This window comes from Ursus americanus, chromosome 5 (assembly GCF_024610735.1).
Source record: "Ursus americanus isolate L20-20 chromosome 5, mUrsAme1.1.p, whole genome shotgun sequence".
NCBI lineage: Eukaryota > Metazoa > Chordata > Mammalia > Carnivora > Ursidae > Ursus > Ursus americanus.
The window spans coordinates 14,976,567-15,003,552 of record NC_142131.1 but is presented as its reverse complement, the minus strand read 5'-3'; the positions used below and the strand labels follow the sequence as shown (position 1 = coordinate 15,003,552).

Here is a 26,986-nt window from a genome sequence, read left to right as displayed (position 1 = left end):
GGGTAACACCCATTTGACAAATATGGGTCTCTGAGTCTCTCTAGTGAGTGCCCATCAGCATTGCTCATGACACATTGTCTCACATGGCATTCCAATTCCAGCACTGGGGTCTGTATGCTTGTATCCCGCTTTGATAGTAGTAATTCCTAGCTTAGTGACCTTGCTCTTGCCAGTTCTCTGAGGAAGTACACTTCCTAAATCCCCAAATACTGCTGCTCTGCTCTACGGTTTCCATTAAGAGGAGTGAACTCCCTCATCCCTCCTCGTCCCCTTGCAAAGACTGATCACAAAGACATAATAGTGAGTATGAAAACCAAGTCAGAAAATATGTAGTATGGTTTCATTTATATACTAGGTTTTACTTATGGACACATATATATTTATGTAAAAAGATGAAAAGGTGATTGAAAGAATCCTGGATTCATGGTCACAAGGGGTTTTTAAGTGTATCTATAATATTTTACTTCTTGGGGAAGAACAAGACTGGAAGGAAATATCACAAAATATCATTAACATTTGTTACAAAGACTAGAAACATAGGTGCTTGTTATTCTTTGTATTTTCTGTACTTTTGATAACATCTTTTAAAAAAAGAATAACTCTGTGTGCAAATTACAATTATGTCACAGGTGTTGAAATTAAAAATGTTCAGCTGGGCAGTAAAAACCATTTTAAGAAAAAGTTCTGTTCTTTTTGAAAACTGATTCTGTGATGTGATACGAGGCAGAAATGAATCATTTGGCAACATAGAGGTCAGTGAGAATAATTTAGTTGTTATGAGTTAGAAGTAGTACCTCTTTCTATATTAGATATCATTTACCTAAAAATTTAACATCAGATTGCGGGCCACACAAGTCACTTAGAAATAAGAGCCATTGAACAGAAATCTATACAACTAATAAAAATGAATTAAATGTGTGTGTGTGTGTGTGTGTGTGTGTATACACACTTAAATAGATATTGAGACAGTCTCTCAGAAGTTAATAACTCTGTTTTGTTAAGGAAATAACTCCCAAACTTTTTGATAATTTCAGACAGGGATGGGCTCAAATTACAAATGCCTCCAAACTTTATCTTAGTATTTCCTTCTGGTGGCTCTTGGTGCCCCCACTCCTAAATTTTTCGAAAGTAGTCAATGCAGTGATGAGTGGCGCTCTCTGAGCTCTATCTGTTTCATGCTGGGCTTGGTTTTCGTTTTGTTTGGTTTGGTTTTTTCCCTTTTCAACCACTGGAGCACCAATGAGCAGCGAAATGTCAAAAGGAAGAACAATGGGAAGCCAGGGCAGAGATAATCAAACATAGATAATCTCCCCTCAACAACATTTTTTATACAGTACCATTTCACGAGTCTTAGTTCAATGACTAGAAGCTTTATAATAAAAGAGTAACTTTATTTCTGTTAACTGGGATTGTTTTAATTAAATCCCCGGAAAAAAACATGCTTCTCAAGATAGATCAGTGTTCAGATCGAAATCATTTTCACCCCAGCAATTTTTACTGCCTTTGGTTCACTATTCATATTCTAATAGAATAAATTAGCTGAGGTTTCAGCTCTTTTCTCTTATTCTATTAAAGCTCTTCCAAATAATTCAAAAACATAAATTATGTATGGTTGATTCTTAGAAAACGGTAGAATTTAATGTAATGTCACAATGTTAAAGAAGAAATAATAAAGGAAAGATACATTCCTGCTTTGGTCTAGGCTATGCATAGCTCAGATTTGACTTTTAAAGATTTTCATGAAACATAAACACTGAATTTACTATATTTTCACATTCCTATAGTTTTGCTAATCCCGAGTCAAAGCCAGTACTAAGAGATTTAAGACTCTAATGTGAAGGAAAACAGTGAGCAAATAATTGAATTCTTTCCTGGGTCTGTACCATATCTTCTGTGTATGACCTTGGGCAACTCAATCTTTCTGGTCCCTTTTGTCTTTAATAAAATAAGGCTTCGAAGACCTCTTTTGCCTACCTTATAACTGTTATGGGGTTCAAATGAAATACTGTATGGGAAAGTATTTCAGAAACTACTAGGCCTTATGCAGACTTAAAATAAGCTACTCCAACGTGAATTTAAATAAAAATAAATGAAAGGGTACGGATAAAAGATTTCCACATAGGGAAGATTCAGGGGTTTTTCCCTTCCTTCCATATGTTGCATCCTGCTACTTGGGACAATTTAGTCCTGTGTACCCTACCTCAGGGATAATTCCAAACACGGTTTTCGGGTGACTAGAAGAGTGATATGCTCTGGAGCTTCTTTGACACCCTCTTCTGAAAAGGCCCAAAGTTCTTTGACCCGAGTGCTGGCCCACTTCACGGTGTCTACAGCTCCCATCCCAAACCCTTGTGTGTAGGTCCACCCTCTTCCTTAGGACCCAGGGGCGCAGAAACTCTGGCCATTGCGGTGACAAGCATATGCATACGACTGTTAAGATGGTTCTCTGAAATCTTGCAGAAATCTCAGTTGAGTCCAATTTGTACCCAAAGTTTTATTATTGGAGTCTTATCTCCAGCAGATCACAGGGAAGAAGAGAGGAGAAAAAGAAGAGATGTACAGGGTGGTGAGAGCAGTCACAGGACAGGGAGAGGGGAGGGTAAGCATAACAAGGACACTTTCTCATTTCTAGTCAGCTTTCTTTTATCACTTGGAATAAAATTTCTTACCCTTTCTCAAAAGGCAGGGGAGAGGGAACTTGAGAGATTGTTTTATTCTGTGAGACTGAGACAGAGGGAAACCCTGGTCAGAAGAAAGAAATTAAGGGCGGTGGAAAAGGAAATAGGTGGCCTAACCCTGGGATCTCTGGTGGGACAGAAAAGAGGAGGTAGTTTAGAAAAAAGGAGCATGTAAGTGAAATAAGTCAAGCAGAGAAAGACAACTATCATATGATTTCTCTCATCTATGGAACATAAGAACTAGGAAGATCGGTAGGGGAAGAAAGGGATAAAGAAAGGGGGGATAATCAGAACAGGGAATGAAGCATGAGAGACTATGGACTCTGAGAAACAAACTGAGGGCTTCCCAGGGGAGGGGGGTGGGGGAATGGGATAGGCTGGTGATGGGTAATAAGGAGGGCACGTATTGCATGGTGCACTGGGTGTTCCACGCAACTAATGAATCATCGAACTTTACCTCAGAAACCAGGGATGTACTGTATGGTGACTAATATAATATAATAAAAGAACATTAAAAAAAAAAAGAAAAGAAAAAGAAAAAAGGAGCATGTTTCACAAGCCTCGGGTCCTAAGCCCCTGGCTATTTTCTGCTTCTGCTCACCCTGCTCTTCAGCTCCATGTTCTCCTTAGCACCCCAGTCTCTAGACCATCAGTCCCACTCCTCTCCATCTCATCCCGTCTCTTTGGAACATCTACTCTAGATTCCTGAAGCTGGAGGGCACCTAATCTGCCTGCGACGCGAGGGAATTGAAGTAAAGTCCCCATCCCTGTGTTAGCAGGGCATCTCTGGCATTCTGGATGACCAGCTCCTACAGAGCTGTTAGAACCTCACCAGTTAATTGCTGGTGGGTTAAACAGACTTGTGGAATTTGGTCATTATTCATAAAATTATTTCTGCTGGAAAATGTACCCTAACTTCTAATAAACAACCTTACAGAGCATAATTTACTCCTAAATTCAAGAAGACTAAAAAAAGTAAAAAGGAAAAAAAAATTTAAAAATAAATGGTCATATCTGCAGGTGTATCAAAGCTTATGAATAAAGACAGGACTAATATGAATCTTTCTCTTTTTTTATAATAATTAAAAAATCATCATCGTTGGTTGGTAGTCGATGTCTCTATCTAAATTGACTTTGTTCTCTGCAGAATTCCAGATGACATATTAAAACAGAATTTAAAGAAGAATCTACCCTTAAACCTTTGTTTCTGCACTCTTAATTCCCAGCAAAAGGTCATCAGGCCTCTGTTAACCCTTCCCATTGTCTGGCAACTCATTAGGCAAATGATGGGTACAGGTTGGTCGTGGAAGATGGCTGACATGGAGATAGCCACATCAACTCTCCGACAGCCTTGTCTTTCCCTATATGCCAAATTCAGAAAAAGAAAAGACTAGAAAATCATGGGCTGAATGAACATAAACAGGGAATAACTACTGATGAAAGACACAAATCAAGGAAAAACATAGCAATTGAAAACAGAATTTTTAAAAATGGAGATGAGTTTTCAAAGTCATATTGATAAATGATTCCTTGGGCTCTCTTTATAGATGGCCTTTCTCCTTCCAATGCATGTTCAATGTACTTCCATATCCATTTTCACAAACCCTCTTCAAGGTGGTTTTTAATAACATTTACTAAGCGCTTTTCTTTGTGGAAGACACTATGTAGTGCTTGGCACCTGCTGTTTCATTTGAAACTCATGACAGCACCAGGAGGCAGATTTATGATAATTATCATTTGACACATAAGGACCCTGAGTCAGAGGGAGGCAAACATGCCTCAGGTTGAACAGCTGCAAGTGCGGGGCAGGGAGTAGGCCTTCAATTGCAGGCAGACTCCAGAGCCTGTGTAGTTCTTCAATGTGCTTACCCTGTTTCCTGAGAAAGAACATGAGGTCCAGAGAGATTAGGTTTACTTACTCCAGCTAGTGGTTAGCAACTTCAGACTGAAAATGGGAAGTGAAGCCACTAATGGACACGGGACTTGGATTTAAGAACGACCATTTCCCCCAGTTTGATCTAAGAATGGGGTTTGGTCGCAGCACTGATTCAGTATTATTTAATTCTTCATAATAACTGATTTTTTTTCAGCCTTTGATGTGTTTCTGGACTATAACTTCACTCCTACAAGATTTTAGAGATTCCATGCCTTTATGATTTTTATTGAAGAGAATATATTTTGATGCACAAACCTAGATACTAGAAAGCCTATCCTAGTTACTGTCCTCATGTACTCGATCCAGATAGCCCCCTTCAAGTGAAACCAATAGTGAAATAAAACTGATGGCAGCGTATATGAGAAGAGCTGGAACCGACAGATGTGATCAACTAAAAATGACATGATGGCATCCTGACTTTCAACTCTCGGTTGGTAGCCATCTCTTGGCTGGGAGTATATTTATCTTTAGGCTCAGAGCAGCATCCAGGCCAGCCAAGACTACGAGAAAAAGAGCTTCACGGTTCCTCCCCAAGCTCGGACTCAGCTTCCTTTCCAGAAGGTGATAAAACCTACAAGCAGTAGGAACAAGAATAAGAGTCTGGTATTTTGATCCCATCCAAGAGTCCCCTCAGCATAAGATGGGCTAAAAGGACTGAACAGCCCCCACACATTCTTCTGGCATCTGCATTATTTAATTTCAGTAATTACAACTTCTTTCAAAGCCAGAAAAATCCACCCACATGCAAATAATTCCAATATGCACTGTAAATGATGGTGACTGTCAAGACAATGTTATTTTATTATTTCTGGGTCCAGAAATTGATGTTTTAAAAAGAACTTCCCTTGCATAATTTTAAAATCAGTTTCCCCAACATTTTAAAGAAATGAGCTCTCCTGCTGATGAAGAAAGATGTGTGTCAGCGTTATCTTGTGGAATATGACTGTACTGGGGAAGTCAACCCTCTCTTCCTCAAACGAGAGATCAGGGATCTTCTCATTTCCATTTCTGTCTCTATTTCCACTTCATTGAGCTCTCTCTCTCCTGTGAAATCTGTTTTTATTATAGCAAACTTATCAGTAGTGCCGATATGGTCATTCATTCCTTTAACAAAAGCCTAAGCTGCAGGATTCCCAACTTCTCTGTCCAAGTCAAAAGATTATACATTAGCACAGAAGTTAATTCTGGAAGAAGCCTCACTTTTGGAGACAGGACACAAGGAAACATTCATTTAATGTGTATTTTTAAGAGAAGATAAAAAAGAATTTTCTATGAACAATGTTCACCGGTAACCACTTCATTTTTTATCATAGGATGGTACCCCTATGGTTTTCTAAATTGTAACCCACAAAAGGTTGTTATCTTGTCCCAGTTATAACAAGGCAAATAGCTCCAAAGTCAACCGACCCCAGCAATTCCCATTTTCCAGTGGGAGACAGGGAGATGGAGGTGCAAGCAAAACTGATAACAACAAAACATCACAGTGGATTGAACTGTGTAAACATCTACTCTCATACTAAATGCATACATACTTCATAATCAAACTACCTCACACGTCTTAAGGTCTAACTGTTGGAAAGTTAGAGGCCCCTAACCACTATTCGTATATACACACTATGGTGTTAACCAGATAACCCACTACAAATGGATTTGATAGTGAAGGAAAACTGATGCCAGTTTATGCAAGAACAGCTGCAACAGCAAACATAAGCAACTAAAAATGACATTAATGATACACTAATACTAATAATTGGGGCATCTGCGGGTGGCTCAGTTGGTTAAGCACCTGCCTTCGGCTCGGGTCATGATCCCAGGATCCTGGGATGAAGTTGTGCATGGGGCTCCTTGCTCAGTGGGGAGCCTGGTTCTCGCTCTACCTCTAATGCTCCCCCTGCTTGTGTGCTCTCTCACTGTATCTCTCTCTCTCTCTCAAGTAAATAAATAAATAAAATATTTAAAAAAATAAAAAGATACACTAATACTAATACTCATTCCAGGAGACTGTGAAGACTCCATGTGTGTACACAGTAGGAGCCAAGCAATGCTGCCAGTTGTGGTGTTAACAGCTGGACTTCTGGGGATTACACTAATTTTGTGTTCTCAGAATCTGGTAACATAATAACATGTTAATTTTATTTACAAATACCAAATTTTACTTTCTCTTCATAATTCACGTAGTGGCTTACTAGTATATACCCCATACATGTACATAAAAAATGAACGTTATTTGACTCTAAGAATAAAAACATTAGCCTGGTATTTTGGATAAGTTCTCAGTCCATGAGGAGAATGTTCAGGGTTCATCACAGGTTCTAAAGACTCTCCTTGGAGAAACTCTGAGGTAGGGCCAAATACCAAGGCCCATAGCTATATCAATATGACATGTAACAATGAAATAGGGAACCACCCAGGAACTGTCGTCTAAAATGTGACAAGACATTTTAAACCAATAGGCACCATCTTATAAGATGAAATTTTATGGAGTTAGTAAAGTTGAGCAAAAAGTTCAATAATTTTGTTAGTGGGTAGAGATGATGAAGCTGAGTATGACCATTTTAGAAAAGATTTTGACAGTTGCCATTTAAATAGCTGACCAGTGAAGAGTTATATTTTCTAACCCTAATCCGACTCAACTTACATAACATCTCTGAATACCATACCATTTTTTTCTACTCAAAAATCTTCAATGATTCTGCATTTTTTACAAAGTATCACCAATCCGTTTGAAATTTGTACAAAATGGACTTAGATCTGGAAATACTATCTGTTAAAATGAATTCAAAAAGAACTAGAAAATTTGGACATTACTGAAACTATTTAAGAAATTTTATCAATAGTTAAACTCTTCCTATATCTAAGAAATCATTTCAGGGTTATATATTATTCCAGAGTCTAAGAAAATAATCAGTTATTTATTGGAGGTCAATACCTTAATAATAAAATTTAACAAGAGGATTATAAGAAAGGAAAAAATACTGGTCAATATCACTCACAAACATCCATACAAAAATTCCAAACGAAATATTACAAACTAAACACAGCAGTGTGTATAAAGGATAAAACATTATGACCAATATGGGTTTATCCCATTAATTCAAAGGCGGGTTGCCATCAGATAATCACAATATAATCCAACAATCAGTATTACAGGCAAAATTCACTTGATCACCTCAAGAGATAATAGGAAAAGCATTTGAAAAAATTTCATATCTATTATTTATTTATTTGGGGGGAGAAGGGCGGAGGGAGAGGGAGAGAGGGAATCTTAAACAGGCTCTATGCCCAGTGCTGAGCCTGACACCAGGCTCAATCTCACAACCTTGAGATCACGACCTGAGCCAAGATCAAGAGTCCGACACTTAACCGACCAAGCCACCCAATATCTATTAATTTTTAAAGCAATCATAGCAAGTTAGCAATAGAAGAAAACTGTCTTAATCTCCTAAAAGTAATTAACAAATATCATTGTACTTCATGGTAAAACATGAAATCTTCCCCTTTGAGATCAGGAAAAAGACAGGATGCTCGCTATCATCACTTCAACATTTCACTAGAGGTATTGACCAGGCAGGTAAAGGTGAAAACAAAATACAAAATATATGACTTAGAAGGAAGAAATAAAATGGATAATATTCACAGATTGTCTCTCTACAGTCTATTGTTTCTACAGAAAATTCAAAAGGATGTACAAATAAAAATACATTAAAATTAATAACTTTCTGAAAAATAGTTACACAAAAATAAGATATTTACTATTAAGCTTCAAAATATATTTACATGTATTTTCAAATATTTTACACCTGTTTTATTAGAATAAAGTTTAAACAACTTCTTAGCTTCTATTAAAAAAGTAAATCATTAATTTAATATTTCAATAAGTTCTTTTATGACAGAGAAAACGGCAATTACTCTATTCTATTAAACTTACTATTCTATTCAATTCAAATTAAAATGAATTATTTGGTCAGCAAGAGGAGAAAATGAAGTGAGCCACACTTGACTGTAAGTTTCTGACAGACAGACAGAAGGTCTTGGGTAGGTTCGCCCTAAGAAAAAATCCAATGAGAGAACACTGGATTTAACATCCAGCAAAGAGAAAGAGAAAGAGACTACGTGGATAGAAGAAGGAAAACATTTCATTCTCAGGGTCAGTAAATGCAGGAATTAGGCCACGATGATTTTTTAAAAGGAAGTGAAAATCAAAGAAAATAACAACAACAACAACAAAAAAAAACCAGGGGTCTAGTCTAAAATGTCAACAGCACCCAGTGGCAGGTGGCAGCTGCAGAGCCCTTGCAGACAGCGTCCAGCACTCTGGGGACACTTGGTGAGTGGTAAGTATTTCAAACCTTCAACTGGCCCATCAGCTAGAATCTGTTTTTTACTTAGGGCACTTGCATTTCCTTTGCTGTTCCCAGCAGCTTTCTGGGTGTCAGTTTGCATTACTATGGTTTTCACAACTGGGTCAAAAGTAAAGCTTCAGTGTCTAATTCAACACCATGCTAACGTTCTTTGGCAGTCATTCCTATGCAGAAATTTATGTGGACCATTTTCGGTCTGTCCTCTCCAATCTTACCATGCAAGCTCTGCAACAAGAATTATAAAAATTTTACATAATGTTTGCAGGTCGGAATGTGATTTCATATCAATAGTAGCATTTTATAGCTAAGAGCAAATAAGACTTAGGAGATAGTGAGAGACTAGCAGGTTACTTTTCTTTCCTTTTTTCCCCCCAAGAGAAACTGTGAAACAACGGAACAGTCTGTGCTACATACATAATTAAAACAGATGTTCTCAATCTTAATTTTCATAGCTAATTTTGACAGCCAAAGAAATGCACTTGTCTTTTGTGTAGTCACCTATTTTCTCTCAAATGTGTCCTATTTCATCGCCCACTGGGATTGCTCAGAAAGAAAGGGGTGATGTGATGGGAGGTATTCATGCGACAGCAAGAACTCTGCTCTATTATTGGCAGGTCAGTGAACAGGAACCGCGAGCATAGACAGTGACCATAAAATCATTTTAAAGTCCGTACAGTCTAAGCATCTTTGTGCACTAACGTGACAGATCACAGTTTTCACTGGCTTTCTGTGGTCTTCCGTGACAGAACCTTAGAAACCACAGAGAGAGGAGAGAACACTCTTCCTTGTGCTTGGTGGTGGCGTTTGTCATTTTCACACCCATGTCAAGGCACTGTCTGATTGGCACCTAAGTTCTCTTCTTACACATCTGCCAACACCAGATCCGTGAAAGGCCTACTCGGCTGCAGTCGTGAGCCAGCTCTGCCTCCTCCCAAGACGGGGACAGTGCTGGAGCAACCTGATGGAGTGTCCCTGCTCTCTGCTGCCTCCTGACCACAAAGCCTGCTTCCTCTCCTCTAGTTTCCTTCCCCTCTGCCAGGGAGGGGGTGGGGCATACTCCAATCCAGAGTACAGATGGGGGAGCTCCAGGGAGCTCCAGTCCCCCGCCCCCAAGCATCCACAGTAACCCTGGTTGCTTCATAATTACGCTGGGATCCTCTGACAACTAACTCAAACATAGCCCATTTCCAGCCCATGTAGGTGATGGTTTCATTCTCCTCAGTGAAGCCCAGTGTGAGATGACCCAGTCTAAGCCCTAAGTCCTGTGACTGGTTCCTCTGTGGTGAGATTTGTCCTGGATTGCCATGGCCCAGGAAGCAACACTCTGGGTCCTTACCAATTACACAAGCCTCTGGCTTTGTTCAAGGCACAGTCATCAAGGGCAGCTGGCAGTGGCTTCATGCAGCCTGCGAATTCATGCAGCATTAGACGCCCCCCCCCCAGGAGTGATGCACAAGGAGGAACCACAAAGTCTAAGGGGCAAATAAAGCTCGTTCTCATCTGAACGATGGACTGTATTGAAGGGGCGTGATCCTGGGTAAGGTCGTTTGAGGGGATGGAAGGGGGACAGGCTGATATCTCTCACTGGGAAGATGGCCATGTCTTGGTTCAGGGAAGTTCCCTAGGGTGGGGTTCCAGGAAATGGACTTACTTCCAAGGAGAGGAGGTAGGGAATCAGAGACAAGCCGAATGGACTGGAACACAGAGTAAGGGAGGGAAGGGTGCTCGACACTGCAGAGAAATGTTGAACAGAGCAGATTTGTGTGGAATTCACACACAGAGCACGTTCAGTGAAAGTAAAGGCCAGGAAGGCTGTGGGCCAAATGGGTGCACAGCAAACCGAGGGCTTCCCAACAATTCGTCAGATCCGCAGCAGAAGGCAGGGTAGGGCAGCCCAGCAGCTGGGCTCTCAGGCACTGTCTGGCTCGATATTCAGAGGTCAGGAAACAGGATCGATCTGATTCTTCTGAATAACTTTGGCACCAAATACTATGCTGGGTACTTGACATATGTTTTCCCTAATCCTCACAAACTTTCACACAACAGGGACACCAAAATTAACTCTACATCTCACTAGTCTCAGCTTTAAAGTCACTTTCTCAGAGTAGACTTCCCTGAGCCCATTATCTAAATTAACTTTCCCCATTATACTCTGTATTATCTTCTGCCTCATCTCATGTCACTCAGCACAGCTTATAATTTGATATTCATGAGAGTGATTAAAGCTCCTTGTTAGCATACATTGTTTCATTTTATCTGCTAAATGTGTCCCCACAGTTTCTAGCACAGGGGCTCTCAGAAAATATTTTTGCTCCTTTGACTACCTGGAAAGGAATGCAATGCAGCAACCAGTGAATTGCATGTGAGCTCCAGAGGCCCTTGTGGGTTCAAAGTTTCACTCTGTGGACTTGTGGCCGCTGCACAGACCAATGTATCTAAAAATCAGAATGACATTCATCATCACATAAATGAGATTAAACAAAAAAGATTTTACTTATTTGAAAGAGAGCACAAGCAGGGGGAGCAGCAGGCAGAGGGAGAAGCAGGCTCCCCACTGAGCAAGGAGCCCCATGTGGAACTCAATCCTAGGACCCTGGGATCATGACCTGAGCCGAAGGCAGACGCTTTACCAACTGAGCCACCCAGGCATCCTGAAGTTATTTAAAATAAAATTTAAAATTTAACATTGACTAGGGTTTTACTAAAATCTGGCAATAATATGAGAGATGAATTTTATTATTTTACTTCTCTGCTGGACTTCCAAGAAAAAAAAATAGAAAGAAATATGCCCTTGTGGAAGTCCATCTACTTAAACTCACTTATACCATTTCTGTCAGGAAAACTGTTAAGAGAGATTTCAATAGGTCCATGAGAAAAATAAGGCTTCCTTTGGAGTAAATGTGTTTAACTAATATACAGGCTTTACTACTGGACTTCTCAGAGACACTAATGTGAAACTATCCATTACAGTTCTCCTGCGTGTGTGCGGGTTGGGGGGACAGTCAGGATGGGTTGACATATTGATACTAAACATATGGTTCTAGAGGCACCAATGGACTCCATTCCCATCCCCACAGATAGAACAGGGTTTGTCAAGTTGCTATTGTGTTCAGGTTAAATCAGTATCAAGAAGGATTTGATCAGCTCTGCAGTACATTCGATCGCACCTTCCTAATCCTGGTTGGATAAATCCTGGACAAAACAAAGTATCCAAGGCTGAGGAAATATAAACAAGAGCTTTTGAACAAGAGTCCCATCAATCACTCTACTGTTGAATTTACCCTGCATAGTAGAGGCTCTTTCAATTTCTGCCCAAGACTGGCTCATCTGAATTGATTGCTCCACAGACCGCTAGACGAGAATATGTTTGCATTATAAGAACTTGAAAGAGCCTGGGCACCGATGACATGGAAATATTGGCAGCACAAAAGGGTCCACATTATACTCCACACCTGACCTATGTTAATTAGCTCCAAAGAAGGCACTTGTATTCTCTTTTTAGGAGCAGGAAACTGAGCCCCAGAGAGGCTGAATAATGTTCTCAAGGTCACGTCACATGTGGTGGGGTCTGGATTTGAACACATGACTTCTAGCTCCCATTGTTTTCATGGAATGTACTGAGAGACTCTTTCTCAAGTCCTGTTCCCATGCCCTTTCTGCCCCCTCAGAACAGCTTGTCCCACTACCCCATGGTCACGCCACCGTTCACAAGGCCTTCTTTGATCATGCCCAGCCATGCTGTAGAGCTGGGCCATCATCCTTTCCAAGGAGTTCCCCAAGCCCCAAACCAGGGGGCCTCTTAATTCTCTCTTAGCTGTGGCAGAGAAGGGCCAAGCCCGCATTGTGGCTCTTACCGAAGTTATTTTTGGTATTTTGGGTTGCTCAGCAGAATCTCAGCTTCCACACCTCATCTGTTTTCTCCTCGTTCAGACTCCTGGCTCAACTCCCCTCTGCTGCTCAGGCTTTGTTAGGAGCCTCAGGACTGAGGGTATACATTCATGGCCGATTTTGTGATTATTATCCTCTCACACTTCCCGACCCCCCCTCCCCCACCGCCTCCTCAACCTCACCGAGTACAGAGTGGGGAAGTGGCTGATGGCAGCACTGACTAGATTCACAGGACAACGGATTCTGTGAGCTCTCCCCAAACATCTTTCTTCACCTCCGTCTCCCCAAATGGTGATTCTCATGCTCAGGTTTCCCCAAGTGCTCTCTTGGTCCTAGGACAGCTCTGCCAGTAGCTCAGGATCTCTGTGGTGTTTTCACAACGGGGAGGTGCTCAGCGGCACAGAATGTCTGATGGCTGCAAAGCCACAGAAGAAGCTGCCAGTGCGATGAGTCGGGTACACACAGGTAGCAAGGTTGGAGGTAGAAGAGGAAGAGTGAAGAATGAACAGGAGCTCATGTGCACCCCTTCAGCATTTCCTGCCATAACTGTCGGCATCATCAAGCCAGAAACCTGGACACTTCTTCTCACCGGTATGGTCAGCCACCAAACACCAGATAGAACAGATCTGCACCCAGTCTGGGGCACCCATCCTCTCCATTCCACTCCCATATCACTGCCTTTGTTTCCCTAGCTGTTTTTTGCCCAGACTGATGTAAAAGCCTCCAAATGGGTTTCCCTGACTTCGAAATCATTCCTCTCAAATCCTCCTCCTCAAAGCCTTCAAAATTCCAATTACAGCATTTCCCTCCTTGAAATACTTTTTTGGTGCCTCAAATTGGCTTGGCTTGCAGTGAACATTGCAATCGCTTGAGTGCTTTTCTCCAGATTTACATTCTTAAGCTCAACCCATAGCTTTATCAATCAGAATCACTTGGGCATAGGACCTGGGTACACACAGTTTGAGAAAGATTCCTGGTGAATCTGATGCACCACCCATTTGAAAAATCACTGCCCTCCAAGGTGAAGGCCAAGCTGTGTCACATGGCATTGAAAGACCTTTATGAGCTGACTTGCTTCGACCTGCCTCACCAGCCATTCCCTATATCCACCTTAGACTCAGAGAATACTATTTTTTGTTTTTTTAAACCAGTTTCCTAAACTGGTATGCTGAGCCATGCCTCTGTGCCTGTGCTCTTACACACCAGGAAAATGACAACACATCCTTCCAGATCCGGCTTAAGGAGCATTTCTGTGAAATCGTCCCCATCTCCTACTTCAGACTTTCATCACTCCCTGCCTTGAGCTTCCATGGTTTCTTGAACATACCAGTCCAGAAATACAGTATTTTAGAGGGTTCTGATATTATTCAATGAGGTAAAAATCTCAAAGTCAAAATTACTCTTAAAAATTCCTTAAATCACTCATAAAGTAAGCAGTCTGTTTTAAACAAACACAGCAATACATGTATGTATGTATACACACACACAGAGAATGTAACTATGCAGTACTGCTGTTTAAACACTTTTTATACTTGGTAGTGAGCTCACATTATGGGCTTGTCGGGTCAGAGACCCCAAGGGAACAGCAAATTCGTATGTTCCAATCGACCCTCTTTTTAGGACATTTGGTCACCAAGGGGAATGTTTCAACTGTGTTTCTCAAGAGTGTTCCACAATAGGATTAGGTAATATTTTGAATATTTGGGCTTCTTTGAAAAATACCAGGTTAGAGCATATCAAACAAATCCCCCTTTTAAGGGATTTAACGTGCTTGTCTTTTGCCTCCAGTGTGAATATGCAAAAAGAGAACACAATATATTGCATTTCCCAAAGTTATTTGATTATAGAATGTCATTTTCATAGATCTAGCATTCCAAAGAATACTCTGGAAAAAAATCTGCCTTCCTCATTCCTCCCTGCAGTTGCAAATGAGAAGCCAAATGAGACATGAGTGTTCTGGTTCTTACCCAAAAAGAAGGAGAGCAGACCTCATGACCTGGCATGGCCTGCATCTGGGCCATTTTCTGAAGGGACCTGAGCAGGGCAGACTGGGTGTGGCCTCGCAGCTCCTCAGCAGCCACCAAGAGAGAGGCAAGGAGGCCGGGACTTCAAATGCATTACTCACTTTAATGACAGAAGTGTAGTTATTAGGACAGAGCACTGTTTAGTAATTGTTGCCACTTATTCAGTTAAGCGATTCAAATAAATACATACGTTGTTCACTAACGATGATTTGCATTTATGTAGTTTTCTGTCAGTTTGATGTACGCATTCATTTGGAAGATCTGGACACTGGAGGCTGTGGAAAAGTACAACTTAGATGCGCACAAGTGGTTAAATGTGGACTTATCCCCATAATCGTAAGTGCATCTGCAGTGTCAAGTGAGTAGAGATAAACTCTCAGGGGTCAGAAAAAGCTTCTATGTAGCCTCTGTGGTTAAAATGTGCCCTTCCAAAAAATATGGCCAAAAAAAAAAAAAAAAAAGCTGCTTAGTGGTCAAAAGGAAATTAGGCCAAATTTAAATTGACTTATGCTCTGCACAGCTAACATTTTAATAAGAAGCACAAACCCAATGTGCTATTCGAATACTAAATTCAGATCGTGATGCTCTCGTTGACTCATGAGGTAAAAAGATCGCAGAGCTGTGTGTTAGGAACCCTGTGCCCAGGTTGGCTCTGTCGGGAGCTGGATGTATATAACCTTGGAAAAGTCATTTAATTTGCCTGTGCCAGAGTATTTTTCATTTGCAAAAAGAGAGAGTTGAGCTGGTTGATCTCTAAGGCACATTTCAATTACAAAATTTTGTGAATATGAATGGCATGTTGCTCTGATAAGATAAAGGGAGGAATCGTGGCAATTTCACAGGTGTTACAATACTCTGAACTACTTTGACTCACTGACCTATACTTTTTAAGTAAATCTGATGTTTATTTTTTAATTAACTTTCTCCTTATGTGTTGTTTAAAAGATGTAATTAGAAAAGTGTGACAGTAATCTTTTATGAAAACATATAAAAATAATAGACGTAGTGAGAAAGGGCTCAAGATATGATGAGAAAAATATTTTTATGCAGCAAATATAGTTTTCAGACCTTAGTTGATTTCTGAAAAAAATATATATACTAGTGTCTGATATATAAAAAACATCCAAATGGGGACTTTGCCCTTTACTGTAAAGCACTTGCCATAAGAGCCAAAGAACAGGATTGCTTTTCCAATAGGTTTGTTTCCACTGTCTAAATCTTGCATATTGTGACCCTAAAAATTGTGCGTGATCAAGTTTTTGTACAGGAAAATTTCTGTTCTTTTCTCCCTGGAAAAGCTTGAAACAATGATCACCTTAATTCCTTCTCCTAAAAATAACTTTAAGAAGTCATATTCCTGTCGACATCAGTGGCTTCCTGGTAGTAATCTGCATACTTTTGGAATTGCAATGTACTTTTCAAAAACTTTTGAACATTAATATATTGTATAATTTATCAAATATTCAAAAGAGATAAGAAAGCTACAAAGTCTTCTTATAGTTGGTGTATTTATGACCTTTTGTAGCAATTTGCACATTTGGAGTACACAGTCACCATGAAGCATTAATTCATTCATCTCTCCATCCGCATATCTATTTATAGCATGAACATTTCTCAAACTCTAGGCATGAACTTAGCAGGAGTTTTTCAGCCACTTTGATTAGATAAACTTGGAAGTAATCGTTTCAGAATTAATTTGAAAATAAAAAGCAACCAATGACTTGAAAATGAAAAGGAAAGAAAAGAATCCTATCCAAAAATAATTCCTAGTCTTTGGGAAATGAAAGAGGGCTAGAGGATCCCTCATTTGAGGGATGTTAAAACTGAAGCCCAGACTGTACAGTGTACGATTCTGGTCTGCTGTGGTCAGGGTAATGCTTTCTACTGATTGTTGACTTGGAGCATGCTATTTCTAAGGTAGGAAAATCACCATCAGTAACAGTGAGCCATAGGAATCAAATGCATTTCAAATAACACAAGGCACCTACACCAAGGAATAGAATTTCCTCATATAGTGAACATATGCTGTTGTGTTTAGGACCAGGAAAAAGAAAAATCCAGCCAATGACTTTTTTTGTGCTGAGATTTTTTTCTCTGTGTATGTGTGTGTGTTTCATTTTTAATGATTGCTTTGGGCCGAGGCCAAATGTGTAATTTTTCCCAATACAGTTGCTCCCATTATCTAAAACTTGTATATGTTTTGCATTTGATCAAATGTTTTTACAGGAAATTTTCTGTGTGTTCCCCCCCCCTTGGAAAACTTGAAGCAATAACCACCTTAATACCCTTTCTCAAAATCTGCAGTATTCACTAACTCAATTCCTCAGTTACTATACTCATTTTAGAAACCATCTCTCACAAGTGACTGGTGATACTAAATAAATTTTGGTTTCCAGACTTCTTAGTTTGAGCTAATGAAATTTTGTGGGAAAAAAAGGTTTCTCTTCTAAGAGTGAAAGAAATAGGTATTTTTTAAATAAGCATTTAAAAATGATCTTTTAAAGTACCTTTCTTTTCTTCAATCCTCTGTATCAATTGTTTCTTCTGCATTTTATTTTTCACAATAAATCCTAAAATAATCAAACTCTGACAATACCCATCAATTTAGGTATTCAAATTACTTTGATCTTTTGATTTTATCTAATTTCTCTCTGTATATGTATAATGTATATAAATTATATATGTATATATCTGCATACATTTAGTTTTCGAATCAAGGGAGTAAAGCAATGACGCTTCCTATGTGTAATTAAAGAAACTCTAATATGAAAGAGTGGGAAAAGCTTTTGGCAAGAAATGACTTATGGCTATATCAGTTCCATGTTGAAAATCATCAGATGATAAAGTATGAGATTGAGATAAACTCTTTCACACATTATACTTCATTTCCTTGTATCCACATGCAGAGCGGCAGTCTGGTCCCAATCCAGTCTCAGCTACGTGAGTCAGGACTCAGAGCAGATCTGGAGAAGTCCCAGTTCATCACATCCATCCATCCAACCATCCATCCATCCATCCATCCATCCATCCATCCATCCATCCATCCATCCGTCTATCCGTCTATCCATCCGTCTACCCAACTAACTTGTCAGAAAGCCTTACTGACAGTATTAGTCATCATGCTAGCACTAAGGGTACACAGCATTGTGAAGAAAGTCCTTGTTTGCAAATCCTCAAGAAACATGAAGGTTTGAAAACCACCCAAGAATTTCAAGCATAACTTGCGGAGTCTCTAGAGAAAGCAGATCAAAATGTACCTAGTTGCACAACAGACCTAAACTCCTTCTACAATTCATTCAATGTGCTCTTCCCCCAACTAATACCTTTTCTAAGGAAATGTTTATGGACTATACAGAGAAAAGGAGGCATGACATTAATCTTCTCCCAAAACACAAAAGTTTCCACAAGCTTTTCCAGGACCATATAAGTTGATCATGTGTACATTGAAAGCTGTCTCCCCCACACCCCCAAAAAAGGAAATCTTTTTATATTGCTGAAGACTAGGATCATCTAGGAGATCTCACCATTATGTCTACTCATTCCAGGCACATTTTGCATTATTACTAGCCTCATCTTACATGAATTCCTGAGTAAATTTAATATATTTCTGGTTCATAAAGGCTTCGGTTTCACTAAGAATGAGAATGTCGGAGTCATCAAAATGATGAAGTGCATTAACGTTAAAAAGATTTCTTTTCCATCCACGTTGATGCAAATGTTGGGTATTCATCCTTTCTGATGACTGAGTAATATTCCATTGTATATATGGACCACATCTTCCTTATCCATTGATCTGTTGAAGGGCATCTCGGCTCCTTCCACAGTTTGGCTATTGTGGACATTGCTGCTATGAACATTGGGGTGCATGTGCCCCTTCTTCTCATAAAAAAAAAAAAGATCTCTTTTCCTCTCTGTGGCACTTTAAAACAGTCACTTCCTATTAGTGGGAGCAAGGGATTCTAACTGGAGGTATCAGAAAATGTAGTCAAGTAACATGGTTCTGAAGCCTGACAGTCTTGGTTCAATTCTGGTTTCTACAACCATTTGTATGAGGTCAGGGATGAGTCACTTAACTTCTAAATATTTCAGTTACTCCATCTTTGATAAACGGAGAATAGGAATAATAATAGTACCTAAATTTCATAAGGTGGTTTTAAGAAATTAAATTATATAGCCTGAATTAAATGTTAGCCATTACTGTTATTTTCACCTTGGACAAAAACACTTGTGGAGTGAGGGATATAGAACTTGATTTGTTACTACTTTTGGGGATGTTATAAATTGCCATTCTGCTAGTGAAATGGCTCAAGCAAGGAAGATTAATTGCCTAATTTGAGCATTTTAATAAATTAACATGGAATTAAAATCCAACAAACCATCCCTAAAGCTTTCTCCTTTGGGCTTTTCCTAAGGGGATGTTTTACATACCTTGGCACTTACACCAATGGCACATTGAGAGATTCTTCAAGTGAGTTCAAAGTGCTTCACCCACCTTGATGTTCACAGGAATATTAATCAATATTTACCAAGCACCTATAGGATATGCGGGATGATTGTCCGGCTTTCCTGTGTTTCCTGAGCTTTGTAGACAGAAAAACAAAATCAAAAGAAGACTGTTATGTCCAAAACCCTGGGGGGGGGGGTCAAGATCACAAAGAAGCATTTGTTCCTGCCACTGCACTCCTAGAGGCTAGAGCTCTGTGCCTTAAACCACACACCATCACCTTGCATTTCTATTTATCAAAGTTTTTAAAGACCCTTACCTCTTCATCTCATCTGTTGTCCTTTATCTCCTAATGGTTATACAGCTATATATTATGTTATATATATTCATACGGTTCTAGGAATCAAAGTAAATATTGAACTTTATTCCAAGCAGGACTAGGATTTGTTCATAAGACAGCATGGTGATAAATTTCACTTACTTACTGAAGACATAAGTTGGAGTATAGGATATGCAGATAGCATGAACCTTTTATATGATTTACACTTTCACTAAAAGAAATGGTGATCATGTATTGGTTCTTTGGGGTAAAAAAGAACTTTTAGTAAGACCACCAACATAACAAATTTTTTAATTAATCTGTCTTTCAATCTTAATACTAAGAGGTTTTAAAGAAAAATTTTCTTTATAAACTCATTGCGTTCCTGGGTATAGTAAGATATATGTCATTAACTTTTATAATTTGAAAAGTCATCTTTCTCCCATCTCTGTCCCTGATAAAGAAAAGAGTTTCATAAATGTAAAACAGCCAGATCAATTCTAACAGAAATGGTTGCAAGTCTTATTGGTTATTTAAATTTTCCTAATCTCTTTTTAAGGGTAAGCATCTGGAGACTCTCTTTTTGCTAACCACATTCAACAAACATATCAAAACCATCCACCTTACTACCTACAATTTTAAAAGCTACAAAATCTATGCCTATCCATTACGCATGTGTACTTTTAATGAGCGCAAGGCTTGGACACTTCGTGGCAGAAACTAAGAGATTGCAAGAGTCAGATGTTATAGTTTGATAATCATTCCAAAAAATTCATGCTCCATTAAACAAGATCCAACAGAGAATCCACAGCCCACAAAATCTATACACAAGGCCATATGTCTTCTGCAAATATTCTTCAAGGATATAGCTTCCAATAAAGATGTTTATCAATCTTCCAAAAGTATTATTTATTTTTTTAAAAACCCTACTAGTGCAACTCAAGAAACAGCCAGTCTTCTGATCAATTTCTAGCTAACTGAACAGACAGAAAAACCCAGGTTTTGGTCTCGACTCAGAAACCAGCTTGAGTGAAGCAAGGCACCTTTTTCACTCTTGTGGATCTTAATTCCCTTCTTTGTGAAATGAGAATTTGTGAGATGACACTAAGTTCTGTTCCACATACATAATTTTGTGTATCTTACTTGGTGATAGTGTTATTTGTAAGCTCTATGGAGTTTACAAGGACTCTCACACCAGCAGTCTCATTTGATTCTCAGATCTGATTTTCAGAAGTAGGTGGAGGAGTTAGCACTGTTTCTTCTTACGAGCAAGTGAGCTACTTTTGATATCCAGCAGGATTCACTAGAGCCAGTAGGATCTAAAGCATATTCCAGAAAGATTTAGTTTTCAGGAGTCAAAATGAATACTCCATAAAAAAAAATTTTTTTGAAACTGTCAAAGCCTTACTTAAAAGAAAAATCTTTAAAAACAAAGAAAAAATGTCATGCTTTGTGCTTCTGTTAATGCAGTCCTCAGTTGAGGGACATCATGCTGCTTTTAGGTTGAAAATTAAATTTAGTTACCATTTGATAAATATCTCTTGAGTGAGGACAAGTTTCCTTCAGGTATTTGAAATTTTAAAGGAGCACTAGGACTGAGGTAAAATTGAATTTTTGGGTCTTATTTCTGGAGCTCATCTTTGCAAAATATTTTTATATAAATTTGAAATTAACCAGTAAAATAGTTTACAAAGAGGAGAAAGGGGAGCTGAAAAGAAATATTCTGAATGCAGAGTGGAATTCTGAGCATCTCTGATGTGTTGTCAGCTCCTTAACTATAGGAAGACAAAGAAACAAGTTCTCAAAAATATGTCTCACACTTTACAGCTAATAAAATACAGCAACAGATGTGAAAGAATTTCATCTTTGCAAGCAATCCTATAAGGCCAAAAAGTTTTCTCAACCAAGCTCCCAATTATTCTTCATCTCAGAGTTCAAGGGATTTCCTGAGTAAATAAGATCCACAGGTTATTGAAAGACTCGTTTTAACTATCTATCTGACCTCTTTCCTCATCAAAACCATTTTGATAGAGAGGTAAGAAATAGAAATAGTACACTATGTGTGTTTGCTCCCTTTCCTTCTCTCTCCCTGTGAGTTACCCACACCTCTTCTGGAACTGTGAAGAATATAGCCAAAGGATGGGGACCACAGCAAGGAAGGAGGGGAAACAAGATGCTTCAATCATCTAACCAGGTAATTACCAGCTGGCTGTACCATGTCATAAATAACAAAGTCCATATTCGAAACAGAGCAGACTGTGAAGACTTGATTTCACAACATTTTGTCAGTCTGAGTTTTTATTCATAACAACAGTTCCTGTGGCCATTATAATCTGTATGTAAGAATCTGAAACTATGCAAAGTATCATAACACGTATTTTTTGTCTTGATGTAGATGCATTCTATTCTTTCTACTGACATTTAGTAATTCATGTACAGTATAAGGAAAATTCTCAAGCAGAATTCTTAACTAACCAGAATAGCTCCCTTTCTGCCCGGGGGGGGGGGGGGGAGAGAGAGAGTTTCATAGAGATTTGGTATCAGGATATTCTATTTATAATAGTTTGGATTTTAATCTTTTGGGATATGTGCCTTTTTACTATGCAAGTTCCCAAAGCCTCTCACAGTGCGAAGTCATTTTCCCTAAAGTTCTTTATTTTCTCAATTTGGAATACTGCCTTCAAAGGTGTTGGACTAATTTTATTTATTTATTTTAATTTATTTGTTTAAGATTTTATTTATTTATTTGACAGAGAGAGCATGAGCGGGGGGGGAGGGGGCAGAGGCAGAGGGAGAAGCAGGCTTCCCACTGAGCAGGGAGCCCAAAGATACAAGGATCGGTCCCAGGACCCTGCGATCATGATCTGAGCTGAAGGCAGACACTTAACCAACTGAGCCACCCAGATGCCCCTGAAGTTGGACTAATTTTAATTTCCCCTTCAAAGAAGAGGAAAACTACATGCATTCCATCAGTTCATTGACCCCCCGACCTTTGTGAAAACATGAATATTCAATACATACCTAACAAAAAGTAATTTCTACATCTTAGTTAGAATCAAGCAATTTTGTAATGAGTATAATTCTGAATAGACATGAAACAATCCATAAGCATGACAGTGGGTCAATCAAGAAGAAAGTAGTCTAATGCCAACCGTCATTAAACATACAAAAACCCCTCGATTCATTAATATCTTACAAATTCACAGCTATTCACAGCTCAAAATCAAATTAACCTTTTCTACCTCAAAAGAATTCATAGGCCTTAAATATGAATGTCCAAAGTTATGTGACACCAGACACCAGCATTAGTTCTGATTTGATGTCATTTCTCTAATCAATAAAAAACCAAGACAGCATTCCTGTCATTCACCCCAACGTCTCAGCAGCAAGCTTAAAGAATTTGAAAATAGACCTCCCATTCACTTTTCTATCCACAGATTTTTCTATCCATACAATTTATATGTGAGTGTCTCCAAGAGCAACTGAGGAGGTGGGTTGTGATAAACTTATACACATTTTAAAGCTAACACATCAATCAGAGGTTTATGAAGATGGTGGCCTTTCACTTATACAGAAAGCCAAATATGAAAGGGCAGAAGACTCGCATTACTTTTCGACTTTAAACTTCCTAATAATTATTAATACCACTTTTTATTTCAGTGGAGAAATACAGCTGTCAAGCTATGGTTATTTAGAGTAAGATTCAAGCATAATCATATGAATTTTATGCATGTTTCATCTTTAACTGAAATCAGAGAATAGCAAAGGGGGGGGGAAGAGACTGGTCCTATTTAATAATCCTTAAAAAAAAAAGAAAAGAAAAACTGAAATGATAAAAAACTACTAGAATGTTTCCGTTTCTCAGGTATTGCGTTTTTTATAAAAAAACTATTACAAAGGATCTATCAATCTATTAAATTAAGTATCTCACAAATGGATTGTACTGTAAGTTTAAAATGACTTGCGTTAGAATCTCAAATGCCACCTTCAGTACCTGTGAGAAGGCATTTTCTGAAGCATAATCATATACGAAAACTGCCACGTTCACTCCAGGCTGTCCCGATATAATGAGTAAACCAAAATATGGAACTTACCTTATTATAAACAAATGGCAAATTGCAGGCACTTTTGAGCTTGCAGGTGTCTAGCATCGTTGATTAGAAATAAACAAAACATCTTTCATTCCAGTGAGACAACTGCATATTCAGACTTGGCTTTCTTTCCTGAATCCTTACAAGGGAGGCTGCTCACCTCCAAGGGATAGTAACAGCCTCTTCACAGAGAGCACTTGCTGCTCTGAACTGCAGCCACTTAGAACGAAAGTAAGAGGAACCCGTGATGCTTAAATACCATGGCTTCACATTCACAGGATATGACTCAACTCTCTCTCAAACCAGTAAGGATAGAATTTCTCCTCACCAAACTGTCAGATTACGTAACAAGCATCACATTTGGGGGCCGAAACTGTTTGCAAACTAAAATGTAAACATTTCCCCTCGTAAATCAAACATACATTTTTAAAGTAATTAACCTCTTCCCCGTGGCACAAGCCACAAATGGAAATGAGAATTACATGGCACAAAGAAAACTCTCCTGCTTGCTCTCTGCAGGGAATTAATGTAATGTTATTAAATGTGTGTGAACTTGCTAGCACCGTCCTTACAGAGATTTAACAAAGAGGCACACAAAAGTCACTAACATTCCCATCAGTTCGAAAACAATGTGTAGAACGAAACTCTATTTTAATATTCAAGAAATGGCAGTTCTATACAACACAACAGAATCTCCTTCACGAAGTAGAGAATGGAAATAGATCTTTGTGGTTTGCTGTCGCCGATTCCCACAGAAATCCTGTCCCACGCTGTCATTACCTTGTGAAGCTTGCTCTGCCTACCTCTCCAACTCAGAGCCCTCCTTTATCTGTTTTGTGAACATTTCTAAAGGAACATGACTAATGACACAACTCCTTTAGTAAATGTGGCAATTTTCTATGCTTTCTCCACCACCCACTACCACTTAACACAGAGCTGTGTTAAGCTCGATCACACATTGAATTATTATATTTATACACCTCAGTCAATGAATATTATAGACTTAGATCCTCGAAGAAAAATCTACTACATAAATTCAATTGCCATCGGCATGATCAAGGACAAAAAGATGAAAAAGCACATTTATATAAAGTCTCATTTATAGCAAATTGAAACCACATAGACTAGGACTGTGCGATAGACATGTACGATAAGCCACATACGTCATTTTAAACTCTTAGTGGTCATGTTAAAAAAGTAAAGAGAAATATGTAAAATTAATAATGCTTACCCCAATGTATCTACAATATTACAATTTCATCACGTAGTCAACATAAAAACTATTCATTATTTTACAATTTTTGAACTAATCTTAGAGATCCAATATGCATTTTACCTTTATGGCACATTTTAATTCAAACTAACAGCCATCAAGTGCTCAATAGCTATATATGGTTAGCGGCTACTGTATTTGGCAGCATAGGTCTAGAGTTTGGGGTTCACTCTTCATCCTCAACTTGCAGGTGAAACATTCTCTCCTCAGAGGTCTTCCCTTACCACCTTAGCTGAGACAACCTTCCCTAATTACTTTCCATCTCATGATCCTTTTTATTTCCTTCATAGTGTACCACAGCCTATTTTCTCCTTTATTCATTCCTTTACTTAATTACAGTCTGTGGTCCCTAACAATAATATAAGAAACCTGAGGACAGAGATCTTATAGTCAGTATTTTATCCCCAGCCTCTGACATGGTGATGAGTACGGAGTGGAATTTAATAAACATTGTTTAATAAATAAAATAAACAAAATATAGAATTTAGGCTGCAGTTTGGCAAACAACACAATATTTAAAAAGGTGTTCAAAGACAAGGCATTTATTGGGATGCCTAGATGGCTCAGTCAGTTAAGCATCTGCTTTGGGCTCAGGTCATGATCCCAGGGTCCTGGGATCAAGTCCCGCATTGGGCTCCTTGCTCAGTGGGGATCCTGCTGCTCCCTCTGCCTGCCACTCCCCCTGCCTGTGCTCTCTTTCTCTGACAAATAAATAAATAAATAAATAAAATCAATCTTAAAAAAAAAAAGACAAGATATTTATCATAGAAAAGATATCACTGAACTTTTAGCAAATATAATGAATAACACTTTTCCTGAATAGGGAAAATTATGTCTTTTTCATAATGTCAATGATCTTCAATCTATAACATGCTTTATTTTCATATACAATAGTATAAGCAACATACTTGTTTCATTATTCTAGCAAAGATTTGGAAAGATACTTATAAGAATACTTTGTTCCTTATAAGATAAATCTGGATACCATTAGGATTTCTATTCATCTCCTACTCACAAAAACATAAAATATTATCTATAAGACATTTTTAGGAGACACTGATATATTTGCTTGATTGGCATATATGCCTCCTCCTTCTGGTATCATCATCCTGATTTTTATTTGGCAAGTCACCCATCTGTCCTTGCATGCTGACCTGGCCCCAGAAGTGGGCATGTGACCCAGACCTGACCAACCAGTGTATACGATCTACAGAACTGCAGTGATAGGGTCAAGGATGGGCACATAACCAGAGCTGGTCCACTGACAGTCAACACTCTACTTTTGCTGAGAATGTGAAAGACATTGTTAAGTTTATACAACGTAAGCCTGGAACTGCTGGTTGACACACGTGCTACCACCTGGGGTGAGTTGTCTAAAAATGAAGCCAATCAAGAGAAAAACAAAGTTGAAGATGTGAAAGGCAGATTCCTGATGCTATTGTAGTTCCTAGATCTGGCCACACCATTAAGTCACATCTGCTCTCTGCTGCGATGATGGATATACTAGAATATTCACTGCAAAATTGTTTTTTAATAGTGAAAAAATGGAAACTTCGCATGAATAACAGAAGGGTTAAAAAAAAAACCCATGGGGTCACCACGCCAAGGAATATTATGAAGTTATTAAAAAGAACCAGGTTATCTAGATGTGCTACCCTGCAAAGCTCCCTAAAAGACATTATGAAATGATACGTTGCGGAAATATACATTACCCCAGTTATGGGTACGTGAATTTTTACATGCAAATTCATAGAAAAGAACCTGGATGGACTGCGCACCAATTGTGGACAAGCCATTATATCTAGGAAGGATGCTTGAAATAAGGAAGTGATGGGGGACACCAACAGATCCAATCATTTAGCTCAATGTATTGCTTATTTCATAAATCTTACAAAAATAAATTCACATATTCTGTAGGTAATTTGAAAAGAACATGCTACTTTTAAAAATGTTATCACAATTTGATATTTTA

General features: G+C 38.7%; 1 protein-coding gene across 11 annotated transcripts in view; it reads right to left on the bottom strand.

Annotated features, from left to right (window-relative positions):
* Nucleotides 1–26,986, bottom strand: part of MCTP1 (multiple C2 and transmembrane domain containing 1) — a 501,045-nt gene that overhangs the window by 306,163 nt on the left and 167,896 nt on the right. The window contains exon 1 of one of the 11 annotated variants that reach the window (XM_045796264.2): nucleotides 23,745–23,971. The exons of the other annotated variants lie outside the window; for them this stretch is intronic. Within the exon in view, the coding sequence (XP_045652220.2) occupies nucleotides 23,745–23,801 (57 nt within the window). The 5' untranslated portion in view covers nucleotides 23,802–23,971. Of the gene's footprint in view, nucleotides 1–23,744; nucleotides 23,972–26,986 lie in introns of those variants that run through there. 11 annotated transcript variants of the gene reach the window in all.